The following is a 15,050-nucleotide window of genomic DNA, read 5'->3' as shown; positions in this document are numbered from 1 at the left end:
CCACAAAAGGCCAGAACCTACACCCTGAGCTCAAACAGGTGGCTACCTGCCAACCTGGAAACGTCTCCTAACATCACAACCAAAATTGTCCAAAACACAAGTGAAAATCACTCATCATTTGAAAACATCACACTCAGTGAAAGTTGTCAGACACAAAACACCACCTGTATGACTCCACTGATATGAAACGTCCTGACGAGGCAAATCCACAGACAGGGACAGTGGCTGGGTGGCTGCCAGGGGCTGGAAGGAGGAGAAAATGGAAATGACTGCTGATATATATATATGGGGTTTCCTTGGGGGAGATGAAGATGCTCTGAAATCAACTAGTGGTGATTGCTGCATAATTCTGAGTATGCTAGAAACTACTGGATTATACACTTTTTTCTAAAATTTTGTGACGTTTATTTATTTTTGAGAGAGGGAGAGAGAATGACAGAGTGAAGGGTAGGGGCAGAGAGAGAGGGAGACACAGAATCTGAAGCAGGCTCCAGGCTCCAAGCTGTCAACACAGAGCCTGACGCAGGGCTCGAACTCACAAACCACGAGATCGTGACCTGAGCCAAAGTTGAACTCTCAACTGACTTAGCCACCCAGGCGCCCCTAAAGTTGTTACTTTTTAAAGAACCAAGTGGAGATTATAGAACTGAAAATACAGTAACTGAAGTTCCTTTAAAAAATCACCTAATGATCTCAAGAGTAGAATGGAAATGACAGAGGACAGCATCAGTCAACTTGAAGATAAATAGAATTTACCTAATATAAACAAAAGAGAGAAAACAGACAACAATAATATAGCCTCAGAGACCTCTGGGACAATAACAAAAGATCCATTATTTCTATCAATGGAGATCTGAGAAGTAGGGGAGAGAGGAAAGAATATGAAGAAACAATGGCTGAAAACTTCCCAACACATAAACTTACAGATTCAGGAAGCTGACTAAACTCCAAACAGGATAAATCCAAAGAAATTCACACCAAAACACATCATAATTAACATTCTGAAAACTAAAGATTAAAACAATCCTAAAACCAGCCAAAGAAAAATGATACATCATCTACAGAGAAAAACCAATTAGAATGACAGCAAATTTCTCCTCTGAAATGGAGACCAGTAGGGAGTGAACCAGTTTTTAAGTGCTGAAACAGAGGATGTGTCAAGCCTAAATTCTACGTGTGTGAAACTATCCTGCAGAAATTAAGGGGAAGTAAAGGCATGCTCAAGTGAAGGAAAACTAAAAGAACTTCTTGCTAGCAGACATATTATTACATGATAGTTAAAGAAAACTCTCCAAACAGAAAGAAAATGATAACAAAAAGATGGGGCTTTCAGAAAGGAAAGAAGAACAATGAAATGGATAAAAGTAGGAGTGACTATAACAGACTGTCCTTCACTTTGTGAGTTTCTTCAATCACATTTTATGTTATGACACTACCAGAAGTAGTGCTCAGGGAATACAGAGGAAATACTTAGCACAATTATGTGTTTAAATTAGGAGGGTAAAAACCAAAATTTAAGTAAGGTTTCCATATTTCACCTGAAGTGGTAAAATGTCAACACCAGGAGGCTGTTATAAGTTCCATACAAGGCAACCAATAATAAAATTATACAAAATACAAAAATATTATAAATACATCAAAATAGAAGTCTAAAAAATGTTCACATAACTCACAAGGAGACAAGAGAAAAAGAAACATGTACATGAGAAACAAGGGAACAAATAGAAAATAAAAAGCAAGTGGCAGATATAAGCCCCAACACATCAGTAATAATTTAAATGTAAAGGTTCTAACCACACAAATTAAAAGACAGATGTTGGCAGAGTGAATTTTTAAAAATTATCCAAATGTGTGCTGATTCAAGAAAAAAACATTTCATGTGAACATTAAACCAAAAAAAGAAGTGGCTATATTGATATCAGACAAAATTTTCAGACAAAAGGAAATTACTAGGAAGAATGGGGGACATTACATAATGAAAAAAGACAAATCCACAATTCTTGGGCACTTCAAGATGCCATTCACAGCAATCAACAGAAACTCAGCAAGGTCTGGAAGAATGGAACAGCAACCAACAGGATCACAGAGCACTTCCTACAACAAAGTCGAATACACATTCGTTTCATGCACACATGGTACATTCACCAAAACTGACTGTATCCTAGGTCACAAAATAAACCTTAACAAGCTTAAAATAATTTAAATCATACAGAATGTTTTCTGACCATAATAGAAAAAAACAAGAACTCAATAACAGAGAGACAATGGAAAAATCTGCAAACACTTGAAAATTAAACACACTTCTAAAAAAGCCATGGCTTAATGATGAAGTCTCAAATGAAATTTTGAAAATACGAAAAAGTGAATAAAAAATGAAAATAACATATCAGAATTTATGGGATGCCGCTAAAGTAATGGTGAGAGGGAAATTTATAGTGTTTGATACTTACATGAGAGGAAAGATCTCAAATCCATAATCTGAATTGCTATCTCAAAAATCTAGAGAAAAAGTGAAAGGAAGGAAAGGAATAAAGGAAGGAGTAAGGAGGGAAACAAAAAAGATAAAACCAGAAATCAATGAAGTTAAAAACAGGAAAATAATAGCAAAACATTAGTGAAACAAAAAGCTGGGTTTTTGAAAAAAATAAAAATAAAATTAACACACTTCTAACAAGTTTGACAAAGATCAAAAAAGACCCAAATCAATACCTGGAATAGAAAAGGTGATAACCCAGGGTGCCTGGGTAGCTCAGTCGGTTGAGCATCTGACTCTTGACTTTGGCTCAGGTCGTGATCTTACCATTCATGAGATTGAGCCCCATGCCAGGCTCTGTGCTGACAATGTGGAGCCTGCTCGAGATTCTCTCTCTCCCTCTCTCTCTCTCTCTCTCTCTCTTTCTCTGCCCCTCCACTGCTCACGCTCTGTCTCTCTCTGTCTCTCAAAAATAAATAAAAATGTTTTAAAATTTTTTTTAAAGAAAAGAAAAGAAAATGGGTGTGTGCAGGCATTTCAGCAAAGAGGACATACAGATGTGTCATACGAGGACATGAAAGGATGCTCACCTCCATTAGCCATTAAGTGACGCAGACAAAAAACACAATAAGGTATCACTACAGAACTACCAGAAAGGCTTTTTTTAAAAATTAGTGATAATACCAAATGCTGGCAAGAAGTCAAGAAACGAAACCACTCATGCATCGCTGGTGGGGAGGTGAACAGTGCAGCCACGGCCGCCCTGTGGAATAATTCAGCAGTTCTTTTTAACCCTCAGACTAGACTTGCCCGCATGACTCAGCGACCGCACAGTTGGGCATTGACCCCAGAGCAGTGAAAACTTCCCTTCATGCAGAAACGTTTACTCTGGCGCTTACAGTGGCTTTATTCGTGGTAGCCAGAAACTGGAAATTACTTAGGTGCCTTTCCGTGGCTCAACGGCTAACAAACCGTGGTGCATTCATACATGGAACATTGCTCGGCAGTAAGAAGGACCAAGGTATCGATACACACGGTGACTTGGGTGAACCTGAAGGAAATTATGCTGAATGAAAACAGCAATCTGAAAGGGACACATATCGCATGATCCCGCGTATACGATATTTCTGAAATAACAGTAGACATGGAGAACAGGTTAGCAGGGTTAGGTATGTGGGGGTGGAGGGGTGTGAATGCAAGGCGGCAGCCCCAGGGAGTTCACGTCATTGCTGTGGCGGTCACCTGAAGCTACACGTGTGGTAAAATTGTGAGTTCCACGGACGCACGAATGAGCATATGCACAACCGGCAAAACTTGAGAAAACTCCCTGGATTGTTCCAAAGTGTATTTCCTGGATTGTGTACAGTTTGGAACTATTATAAATAAAACTGTTCAGAACATTCTTGTACAAGCCTTTTGGTGGATGTATATTCTGATTTCTCTTAAGTAAATACTGAGGAGCACAGTGGGGGGTCGGACGGCAGGACCGTGTGTAAGTCACCATGAAAGGTCGGAACTGTCTCCAAGGTGGTTGTGCTCTGTGGGGCTTCAGGTCCTCCACATCCTCTGCACTTACATAAATTTCCGGGAAATGCAAACAGGTTACAAACTAACCTGCGGTGACAGAAAGCAGGTCAGTGGTCACCGGGAGAGGTAGGTACGGGGAGGGGCAGGAAGGGGGAAAGTTTTGGGGGTGATGAAAATGCACATTCCGTTGGTTGTGGGAATGGTTTCATGGAGATATAAATATGTATATGTCGAAGCTAATCAAATTGTTCACTTCAAATATGTGCTATTTAATGTATGTCAATTGTCCCTCAATAGTCCTGTTCTCAAGGAAAGATTATCCTCCCACAAAGAAAACCCTGGGCCCAGAACCAATAAAATCAGCGATGCGTACAAAGCATACCAGCGGTGCCCACGATGGCTTTCTTCCAGGAGTGCCAAGTTGGTTTGGCATTAGGAAATCCATCATTGTCACTTGTCACACTGAAATACTAAGGGAGAAAAATCGTATTATCATCTTAAAAGAGGCAAAAAGTTTTATATTAAAAAAAACATTTACTACAATAAATAAATACTTTGCAAACTAGAAATAGCAGGGAACTCCCTTAATCTGATAACAAGGATCATGGAAACACGCCACAGCAAGTGTCCGGCTCTCTGAGGCCGGAGACACCACAGGACAGCCCTCCCCACCTTGTCCCTCCCCACTTTGTCCCTCCCCACCTTGTCCCTCCCCACCTTGTCTGCCTCTGCTCTGCCCTGGGGGCTCTCACAGTGCAGTCAGTTAGGAGAAGGAAGTTGTAAGACAGGATGGGAGGGTGAAGCCCTCTTACCCACATACAATGTCACCGGGAATATAGGGAATCCAGAAGAATCTGCAGAGAAGTTAGAATTCATGACAAAGTTTACTTAGCAAGCTCACTGGACACAGTTAATAAACAAAAAGCCGTTATCTTTCTACATAAAAGCAGCAAACAGAAAATGAATTCTTTTAAGTAGCTACCACTTATAAAAGCAACAAAAATATTAAATATCTAGGAATTACTCTAATGAAAGATGTGGAAAACCTTTACACAGACAAGTGAGACATCACAGCAAAGTTTAAATAAGAATGGAAATATGCCAAGTTTATGAGTCAGAAAAGTTTATCTTCATTTTTAACGTTTATTGCTTTATTTTGAGAGAGCGAGAGAGTAAGAATGAGCAGGGGAGGGGCAGAGACAGAGAGAGAGAATCCCAAGAGAATCCCAGACTCCACACTATCATCACAGAGCCCTTCATGAGGATCGATCCCATGAGCCAAGATCATGACCTGAGCCGAAACCAAGAGAAGCTTAACCAACTGAACCACCCAGGCGCCCAGAAGACTCAATCTTGCAAAGACAGAAAAAAAAAATCCCCCAAATTAACTGCTGAAGGAGGGATCCCGGACCTAACAAAATGATTCTAGAATTGACATGGAATCCCGAATGGGCGGGCGTAGCTGTCAAACCCACGAGCAGCAGGATTGTGCAGCCCCGTTTGGATTAGCAGTAACGCAGTTGTGGGGGTCTCCAATGCTTGTTGCCCAGCCAGTGTGGACGGAAGCAGACAGCAGGGTTAGGAGGGGATTCTCTGCTTCTTGAAGGCCAGTGACAGGAGGGGCGGCCTGCTGCCCAGCTGACAGGGACCGTAGAGCCGGGGAGAAGGTGGATGAGGACAGGCGGGTGCTGCTACCAAGGGGCAGAGAGTGTAGTCTGAGGGCTGGGGTTTCCTTCCTTTTCGCTTCTCAGACAGGAGGCTGGAGCCTGTGTCCATGCTGACGTTAGAAGGCAGACCCAGCAGCAAAAGCCAGGGGAGGGCCCTTAGGGGTTGGGGGCCAGGTGCAGAGCTCAGCACAGCCAGGAGCAGGAAAGCCCCCAGGATGTGTGTGCATAAAGATAAGGTGTCTGAAGCAGGATGTCAGAGTCCCTGCCCCTTGGCTTGTTTTCTGAGAAGGGGTGGGGCGGGGGCCAGGGTTTAGGACACCTGCTTGGGGAAGGCAGGGACGGGGGGTGGGGGGGGCGGGGGGGGAGGCTGCCAGAGATCTTGCTGCAGGGGGCAGGGGTGAGCACCGAGGTTGGGGAGGGGGTGGTGGGCCCGAGGTGGGACTAAGGTGCTGGGGGAGTGATGTGAGAAACAGGCAGGACCTTCATCTACACGGCTCGGATCCAGAGGTGAGGTTCTGGGCCATGGGAAGCCAGGGGTGTCTGTGGGAAGGGGCTGAGCGGGCACAGGGAAACAGGAGGCCGGGAGCTGTGAGTGGGGAGGGCTGTCTGTGGATGCTGGGGTCCCCAGAAAAAAACTCCACCCAGCCACCAGAGTCTGCAACAAACCAGCAAGAAGCCAGCGGCCCTACAGCCCAAGACACACCCGCGGAGAGACCCCCGACCCCACTGCCGGAGACAGGCCAGGCTCCCGGGAGGGTGCAAGGGTGCTGGGGTTTGCACCAGGGCAGGAAGCCCCAAGCAGGCCAGGGCGAGGGCGAGGGCGAGGACACTCACACGGGTCACAGAGCTTCCTGCTCTGGAAGGCTCCAGCCACCTCTCTGCAAAGCTGCCTGGTGGCACAGGTGGAGCCCAGGGCGCCATGGTCAGCCCTGCCTCAGGGCCCAGCAGGGAAGATGGCATAGGGGCCGAGAGTGTGGACACGCGGACCAGTATCTGAGCGTCCTCTCTTGGCCACTCGCGCTGGCCACGCTCTTGTCGCATCACACTACACCTGAAGAGCCTCGTCCAGCGCGAGTGAGAGTTAGCCTACAGCAACGGAAGAGCAGCCAGCCAGCCCTGCTCCCGCACCCTCCTTGGCCCTCCGCCGGCACCCTGGCGGACCCCAAGCGCCCACCTCCGGGAGGTTCCGCGAGGTTCCGGACTCACATGTCCACGCCCCCACCTAACTTCCTCTCATCCTAAATCTGCACTCGGAAAACTTCCTCCCGCCCCCCCTCCCGAAGACTCCAAAAGCCACCGATCCCACATCCTTGGGCCCTCGCTCCTGCACCCCATGCCGATCCATCAGCAAACCCAGCGACGCCCTGCGCCACCACGGTGATCGCGAGCTCGGACTGCAGCCTGCACCCCATCTGGACCCCGCCAGTCTGCCCCCCCTCCCCGGCAGCCCTGCTCTGCCCAGAACCTGGGCCGTCTCCGGGGCGCCGCCAGGCCGCACCCACCGGGGAGCTGGGCCGCTGAGCCCTCCCCAGCTCTGAGTCCAGGCCTGTCCCGCCACACCCAGCACACAGAAATCTCCCCATTCCCCACCCAGCAGCCCACGCCACCCCCGCGGTCCACAGCATTCTGGACAAGCTATAACTGCACCCCAGACCTCCTCCGTGACCCCGCTGGCGGGAGCGCTCTTCCCCAATCCCGCTTGTGGGTTCCCTGCAGCACCAGAGCGCCACACACAGGAGCTTGTCTGCTCAGTGTCGTATCTGGAGTCCAGGGCCCGGCTGAGACGCTGTAGGAGCCGGCAGACTTTGCTGAGAACACGTGCCTTCTTTAAAATGACTTAGGGGCCCAGGGACACAAGGCCAACCAATGCCGCCCCGGGCCACCAGAGAGGCAGCTCCAGAGATCTGGATTCCACTGAGGCTCAGACCCCAGGCCCAGCAGACAGCAGGTCCCTTGCCCACCTCTAAGGGGCCGGTCTGCCGTCCCCTGTGGCCTGTGGGGACCCTTCTCTGACTGAGTACAGAGACTGACAGGACAGTGTGGGCAGACCTTGGACCCCATGTGGCAGGGAAGGGCTGTAGCCCAGTGCGGGGTCCTGGACACCTTCCTCTCACCTCCACCTCTGTGGGAGAGAGGGACACACCTCCGCCCCACAGCTGTGTCACAGCTGACAAAGGGGCATCTCTGACCACCTCATGTGACCCTCACAGTGACCAGCTGGAGAGCAGGGAGGTGGGTGACCATGAGGCAGCACGGAGCCCATTCAGGGGAGAGGGCTCTGGGACCAGCTTGGGCCTGCTCGTCACCCACAGTTCTGGCGGGGTGGGGGCAGAGACTTCCGGGCCCCTCTGCTGCACTGAGCTGCTGCTGGTTGGATGAGAGTGACCCCCATACCCACACCCCACCCCCATCAGGTCACAGCTGCCCTGTGCCCACGAGGAAGCCAGGGAGGCCATCTGGCCTCTGATTCTGGCCACTTTGGCTGACAAAGCTGCTCCCAGGGGGTGTGGGTCCCTGAGCAGAGGCTCAAGGGCTTCCCAAGAGGAGCCGTTGGTGTCTTGGGCACCAGCCCCTGGGACAGCGGGGAGGGACGGAGCCTTGCCACTCTGCCCAGTTCCTGCTCTGCCTGTCTCTCCTGTGAGACCTTCTCCAGTGAGCAGATGGTGAGCGAGGGCTGAGGTAAGCTTTCCGTCTGCCGCTCGGTTATGCTTTAGAAACACACTCGTTCGTGGTCTGGGGGGCCTGGGGGTGCTCGGCTCCTGGGCTGCCCAAGCTCTCCCCATGCAGAGGGGATGTTCCCAAAGGCCGCGAACCGGGGGTCCCCTGTACTTTCCCCCCACACCTGACTCTTGGTCCTGTGAAATGCAGACAACAGGGGAGGCACCAGCGGCCGCCTCGGACTGGAGGTCTCTTTGTCTCTTTCATTTGTGAGGAGGGGTCTTCGCAGCGGCTCATCTCGTTTCGTGTCTTCCAAGCTCTGTCCTGGACCTGCATGCTTACGGGGTATGTGACATCCCTGGGAGGGGGAGACCCATGGGGCCGGCACCCAGCGCAGCATTCAGCTGAGAGCAAGACACAGCCCTGTCAGAGCCCTCTGTCACCTCTCATGCCGAGCCCCCTCTCAGCACCCAAGGACCAGGTAGGGACCCGCTTTTGCTGAGCCCCTGGCTGGAACAGCACCGAGTCCTGAGGAAAGCCAGAGAACTGAGAGACCCTCCCCTCCACCCGTGAGGAGCTGGGGCTGGGGGTTGAGAGCAGAGGGCGGGCGGGGCTGGGATTCCAAACCCGATCTCCCACCTAAAACCAGCAGTCTCCACACAGGTGAGAGCTGAAAGGTGCACGTGTCTGTGTGCAGTGCATCCCTGAATGTGCACAGGCATGTGCACCTGTGTCTGTGTGTGCTCCTGCTCGTGAGTTTGTGTGTGCCCACGCATGCGATGAAGGCAACAAGCTGAACAGTCTGTCTCGAACCAGTGTCTCTGAGGGCCCGGTGTCTGTGGTCTGGGGGTTTATCCCTGTGTCCGTGGTCTGGGGGTTTATCCCTGTGTCCGTGTGTGTTTCTGTGGCACAGCGTATGGCTCCTGAGGCTTAGGCCGTGGGGGGTGGGGGCCAGCACCTGTCTCCTGGGCAGGACCGGGGCTATCGGGGCATCTGTGTGTCTAAGGCTTGGGCACCGAGGTCTGTGTGCCGGATCTGGATCTGCTGGGGGGCGTGAGCAGGTGCGTCGTCCAGCTGGCAGGACCCTGGTGTCTGCTTGAACACCTGCATCAGGGGCCTCTCGTGGGGCGTGCAGGGCTTTGACTCAGGGAGGCTGGGTGCCTGAGCGAATCTGTTTGGGGGAGGACACGTGTGATTCTGCACCCATGTGAAGTTTGGGGAGCACACATGGAGCATCACGGTGGAGCCTGGGGACTCACCGTGTGTCCTCTCCTGTCTGTGTGACGAGAACTTGGGGCCCCTAATGAAGCACCAGTCTCCCATCCCGTCGGCTAAGCGGATGGTTTTGCTCCCTCTTTCACACAGACAAACAGGCTCTGGATGAGAGAGACATTGATTCCAAGTCCAACAGCTGATCAGTGGCAGGTCTGAGCAGACACTGCTGGAGTCACCAGGGGCCACAGTGGGGGAGAGATAGAGCCCCAGCTACGGGGGAGCTGACCAGGCCCACTGAGATCTGGCCAGGCCGCCTCCTGCTGCATAGGCATCGCTGCCCACCTGGGCCACCAAACCCACCCGAGTGAACGCAGCAGATGTGCAGGCTTTCTGTGGTCCTCAGAGCTGGTGTATCCCCACCCCCTCGTGGCGTTCTGGGGCCAGGACAGCCCAGCAAGGGTCTTGCTCTGACCCCATGGGACAACCGAGGCAGAGAGGGTGGCTATCCCATCCCAGGCACAGGTGTCTCCTGGAGGGTGGGGTTTAAACTGGAGCCACCCATCCCAGAGCCACACCCTAGAGCTCTGGGATCTGCTGCCTGGGATCTGGGGCAGCATGCAGGGGAGAGAGGCAAAGGGCTTGTGGTCACTCAAGGGCACAGGCCAGGAGGAGCCCTGGGGAGTTCTGGGGTTCTGGGAAGAAGCAGGAAGCCGAGAAGAGCTGACACCTGGGCTGGGGGCAGCCCACCCTACCAGGTCCTGGGCTCAAGGGCCTCCCCAGAAGGGGCATCTACTCCATCAGGGCAGGAGGACCGCCCTCCACACCCTGCTCGGCCCCAAGCTCAGGTCTGAGGCCCCGGTGGGTAAGGCCTGGTGTGGGGGATGCCCTCTGAGGGCTCACAGCAGCACTCACTTCAGCGGCACATATACTAAACTTGAGGGTTCAAGGCAGCAAGATGCAGAACAGAGGCTGGTTTTTGTCCTCCAAGCCCATTCTCCATATCAGCCAGCTTGTTTTAGCAAACTCACTTCCACGTCAAGTGTACAGATGCACTCAGGGTGCAGGTAAGAAGCCAAAACCCCAACCGTCCTACAAATGAGTGGATTGGTCCCGACACAGGTTTTGAAGATCAGGAAGCACGCCTGTGGCCTTCAGGGACGTTCCTAGGACAGAGGCCCTGGCTGATGTGGGGCGGGGTGCAGGGGAGCATTTCAGGGGGCCCCTGAGCCAGGAAACCCGTGGGCGGGCAGGAGGGGAATGCCCAGGGTGAAGGAAGCTGACTTCTGTTTTTAGGGTCTGGCCCTTTCACTGTTGTGAAACAGGTCCTTGTGGAGGCGAGGAAGCCACCTGCCAGTCCTGCCCCTTTGATCCCCTAGCCATCCCTGCAGGGGCTGGAATTGGGGGGCACAGGAAGTCATGGCCCTGAGGGCCCCCTGCACACCTCTGGCCGTACCAGTGCGGCTTGGACAGAACCAGGCGAGCCACACATGGAGTCGGGCGGTGGAGGGCTGGACCCCCAGGGCCCATGGCAGGGAGCACGGCTCACCTGGCCAGGACAGGGTGTCAAGGGGACCCAGGGTGGGAAACTCGGCCTCCTGCATCCTCCCAATTCCCTGGGACCCTGAATTCTCCTAGGGAACTGGCACCCCAGGAGTGGCCATGTTCCCCATCAGCCCCTGTGGCACAAGCCCACGGACGTCCTCCTCAGCATCCCACCCCCCTGGAGGTGTGATAGGTCTGCATCCAACCTGCAGGGAAAGTTCTGGCTGTCGTCCTGCATACAGATGAGGAAGCCCCATCTCATGGCCGCAGATACCCTCCCCCCCGCCTGACCCAAGAAGACGGCGGGAGCCCAGCACGTCCCTGTCCACCCCAGGCCAACCCCTTGCCCCCTGCCCCACAGCACCCATTCTCCTAACCTGGGTGACCTTGGCCACGGCCTCCCCCACCATCCTGTGGGGCCCCATCCACACCCGTGAGCAGGTCCCCAGTCCGGGCCCCTGAGACGTTCTCATGGCACCCAGCACACCACAGCCTTCATCCAGTCTGCGGCCAGGCAGGGCCGGTGGCCCCAGGGCAGAGCCCACATCTGCCCAGATCCCACCCAGTGCCTGAGGGGAGGCCCACCCGTGGGCAGCAGAGCAGGGGCCGTGGCCTCCAGCACCCCACCCACCAGCCAGCATCTGACCCATTGTCTCTGCCACCAGGTGCACACCATGCCCTTCGGGGACAATGGCTCGGAAGTGACAGAGTTCATCCTGGTGGGCTTCTCGGGCTCGCTGGGCCTCCACGTGTGCCTGGTGGTGCTGTTCACGCTAGCCTACATGCTGACCGTCACAGAGAACGTGGTCGTCGTCGCCGTGATCCGGGTCAGCCCCCAGCTGCACAAGCCCATGTATGTCTTCCTCAGCAACCTGTCCTTCCTGGAGGTGTGGTACGTCTCCGTCACCGTGCCCAAGATGCTGCTCAGCCTGGCGGAGCCCCAGTTCCGACACATCTCCTTCGCGGGCTGCATGGCGCAGCTGTATTTCTTCCTGGCGCTGGCCTGCACCGAGTGCACGCTCCTGGGGGTCATGGCCTACGACCGCTACGTGGCCATCTGCAGCCCCCTGCGCTACCCGGCCATCATGAGCCCCAGCCTCTGCAGCTTCCTGGCCGCCAGCTCCTGGCTCTCGGGCTTCGCCGTCTCCCTGGGAAAGGTCTTCTTCATCTCGCGCCTGGGCTACTGTGGCCCCAACGTCATGAACCACTTCTTCTGCGACGTGTCCCCCCTGCTGAGCCTCGCGTGCTCCGACGTGTCCATGGCGGAGCTGGTCGACTTCCTCCTGGCTCTGCTCATCCTGCTGGGGCCGCTGCAGCTCACCATCTTCTCGTACGCCGCCATCCTCGGCACCGTGCTGCGCATCCCGTCCGCCGCCGGCCGGCGCAAGGCCTTCTCCACCTGTGCCTCGCACCTGGCCGTGGTGGTCATCTTCTACTCCGCCTCCCTCTTCATCTACGCCCGGCCACGCGCCATCTACTCCTTTGACCTCAACAAGGTGGTGTCCGTGGTCTACACGGTGCTCACGCCCCTGCTCAACCCCATCATCTACTGCCTGCGGAACCAGGAGGTCAAGGAGGCCCTACGCAAGGCAGTGCAGAGGGTGGCCCAGGCCCTGGGTGCCCCGTCCTAGGGGCCTCCCTGGGACCTCGCGCTCCCTCAGAACTGCTCCAGACCTCTGTGTCTCCAGTTTATCTCCTGAGTGGCTCCGGTGGGGTGAGGGGCTGAAGGCAGAGTCCTTCCTGTCCCTCATCTGAGTGGTGCCTGCCCAGGACACAGGTTTGGTGACCACCCCAACCTGGCTCACCCCTTCCCAATGCCTGGAACAGACGCCCCGTGTGGAGCCCCCAACCCTGACCCTCTCCGGGTGCCACACAAGGTATCATCCTGGGACACTTTACAACTGCTGCAGAGTACCAGTTGCCCCCGCCCCAGGTGGGGACACCCCCGTCCCCCACATCATGCAAGATTGGGGGGCCAGGTTGCAGGCTGGCCCCACGTCCTTGCTGAGGCCCCAGGCAGCTGGGCGCTCCCTCCTCTAACCAGGCCCCCGGAGGCCTGGTCAGCTGGAGCACCACGACCCCCTGCAGTTATGGGAGGTCTTGGGCCGTGCAGGGTGATGCCCAGGGCAGGTGTGTTGACAACCCAGCAGAGCAAATAAGACTCTGAGGAGTGGTGGATATTCCAAAATGAAAACCAGAACTGGCCACTGAAACCAGCGTCCCCTGACCAGTGTCCCTGTGACCAGCATCCCTCTCTGTTGGCAGTAGGTGGAGTAAGCGAGGCCAGGCTTGAAAGTGTGTGCGGGCCCTGATGCCTGCCCCAGCCACAGCCCCCACACACGCATTGTCACCAAGGGGCAATAGGGTGGCGTCCACGCCCGCTGCACGCCTGGCTGACCCGGGAGGGCAGGACCTGGGTCTCCCCAGAGGAGCCCTCACCTGCTCTCCTGCTCTCCTTGGCGCCTGGCTTCAAAAGGCGCTCATCCGAGCCAGCAGATGACTGTGATGGTGCCGTGAACTTTCCACGGCAGCTTCTAGAGTCACAAGGCCTGGCCCCAGCCTGTGCCGCAGACGCAGCCTGAGAGTTGGTCAGAAATCTCGTGGTGCCTGTGCAGGATTTCAGGTAATAAATGTCAACTGTGCTGGCAAGGTTGGGGAAACCTAGAATGTTCGTCTTGTGCAATGGATGATGGGGGCTTTGAGCTTCACTCTCAGGGCCACCCCAGAAACACACTACAGACTGAGGGTTCAGATCACTCATTGAGCACACACTGGGCTCAATGGGTGTGATGGGCCTTGTGCTGAACGTGACCCGAAGCCTGTGAGACCAGGCCCCACCTCGAGCACAGTGTTACCGAGGGCAAGGGCTCAAGGAGCGCGGGGCAGCGAGGTAGCAGCAGACCGTCATTGCGTTAGGAGGTGGTGCTAGGCGGCGAGGGGCTCTCTGTTGTCCCAGGGAGGACACTGCAAGGAGCGGGGGCCAGGGCTATGGGCGGAGCTAAGCAGGGAGCTGCTGCTGGACAGACCAGCACTGACCAGCCCGTCGCTGCGTCCTTTCCAAGGGTCTTGGCACAGACCCCACTGCCGTGGCGGCCACTAGGGTTAGCGAATGTCCCATGAAAGGTGCCTGTAAGTCTGCAATTTCAGGCACCTCCCTCTTTCATGTGGATGTGCTTCCAAATCAAACTACTGTAAAATGATTGCTTTAAAACATGGGGTGAAAATACTATTGTGCTCACTGGTTTGTCAATTCATAAAGCAAGTATTGAGTGCCAGCCTCTCACTGGGTGCTGTGTGGCCCTGCAGAGACCAGCTGGGTCAGGGAATTCACAGCCTGGTTTAGACACCCGGAAGCAACAGACACAGCTCGGGTCCGGGCCCACCACACAGCAGGGCCTCCGAGGTGCCAGAGACACAAGAACTGGTCCAGGCCGGGCATTGGTGTTGTGGGCAGGACCTGGTCTGGGGGGGCACAGGTGCCGTGGGCAGGACCTGGTCAGGGGGGGCACGGGTGCCGTGGGCAGGACCTGGTCCGGGTGGGCACAGGTGCCGTGGGCAGGACCTGGTCTGGAGGGGGCACAGGTGCCGTGGGCAGGACCTGGTCCGGGGGGGCACGGGTGCCGTGGGCAGGACCTGGTCTGGGTGGGCACAGGTGCCGTGGGCAGGACCTGGTCTGGAGGGGGCACAGGTGCCGTGGGCAGGACCTGGTCCGGGGGGGCACGGGTGCCGTGGGCAGGACCTGGTCCGGGTGGGCACAGGTGCCGTGGGCAGGACCTGGTCTGGAGGGGGCACAGGTGCCGTGGGCAGGACCTGGTCCGGGGGGGCACGGGTGCCGTGGGCAGGACCTGGTCTGGGTGGGCACAGGTGCCGTGGGCAGGACCTGGTCTGGAGGGGGTACAGGTGCCGTGGGCAGGACCTGGTCTGGAAGGGGCACAGGTGCCGTGGGCAGGACCTGGTCGGGGGGGGGG

General features: G+C 54.9%; 1 protein-coding gene across 1 annotated transcript; it reads left to right on the top strand.

Moving 5' to 3' along the window:
- The first annotated feature begins 11,756 nt into the window (after window positions 1-11,756).
- Window positions 11,757-12,713, top strand: LOC122202484 (olfactory receptor 226-like). Its single transcript, XM_042908871.1, has one exon. The coding sequence runs from the start codon at window positions 11,757-11,759 to the stop codon at window positions 12,711-12,713; it is 957 nt and encodes a 318-aa protein (XP_042764805.1).
- Window positions 12,714-15,050: the final 2,337 nt, after the last annotated feature.

This window comes from Panthera leo, chromosome D2 (assembly GCF_018350215.1).
Source record: "Panthera leo isolate Ple1 chromosome D2, P.leo_Ple1_pat1.1, whole genome shotgun sequence".
Lineage (NCBI taxonomy): Eukaryota > Metazoa > Chordata > Mammalia > Carnivora > Felidae > Panthera > Panthera leo.
The sequence above is the reverse complement of the archived record's forward strand: the minus strand, read 5'-3'. Positions and strand labels throughout refer to the sequence as shown.

What these genes read in the sequence shown, in the direction of transcription:
- LOC122202484 (XM_042908871.1), top strand. Translation starts at nt 11,757, where the DNA reads ATGCCCTTCGGGGACAATGGCTCGGAAGTGACAGAGTTCATCCTGGTG.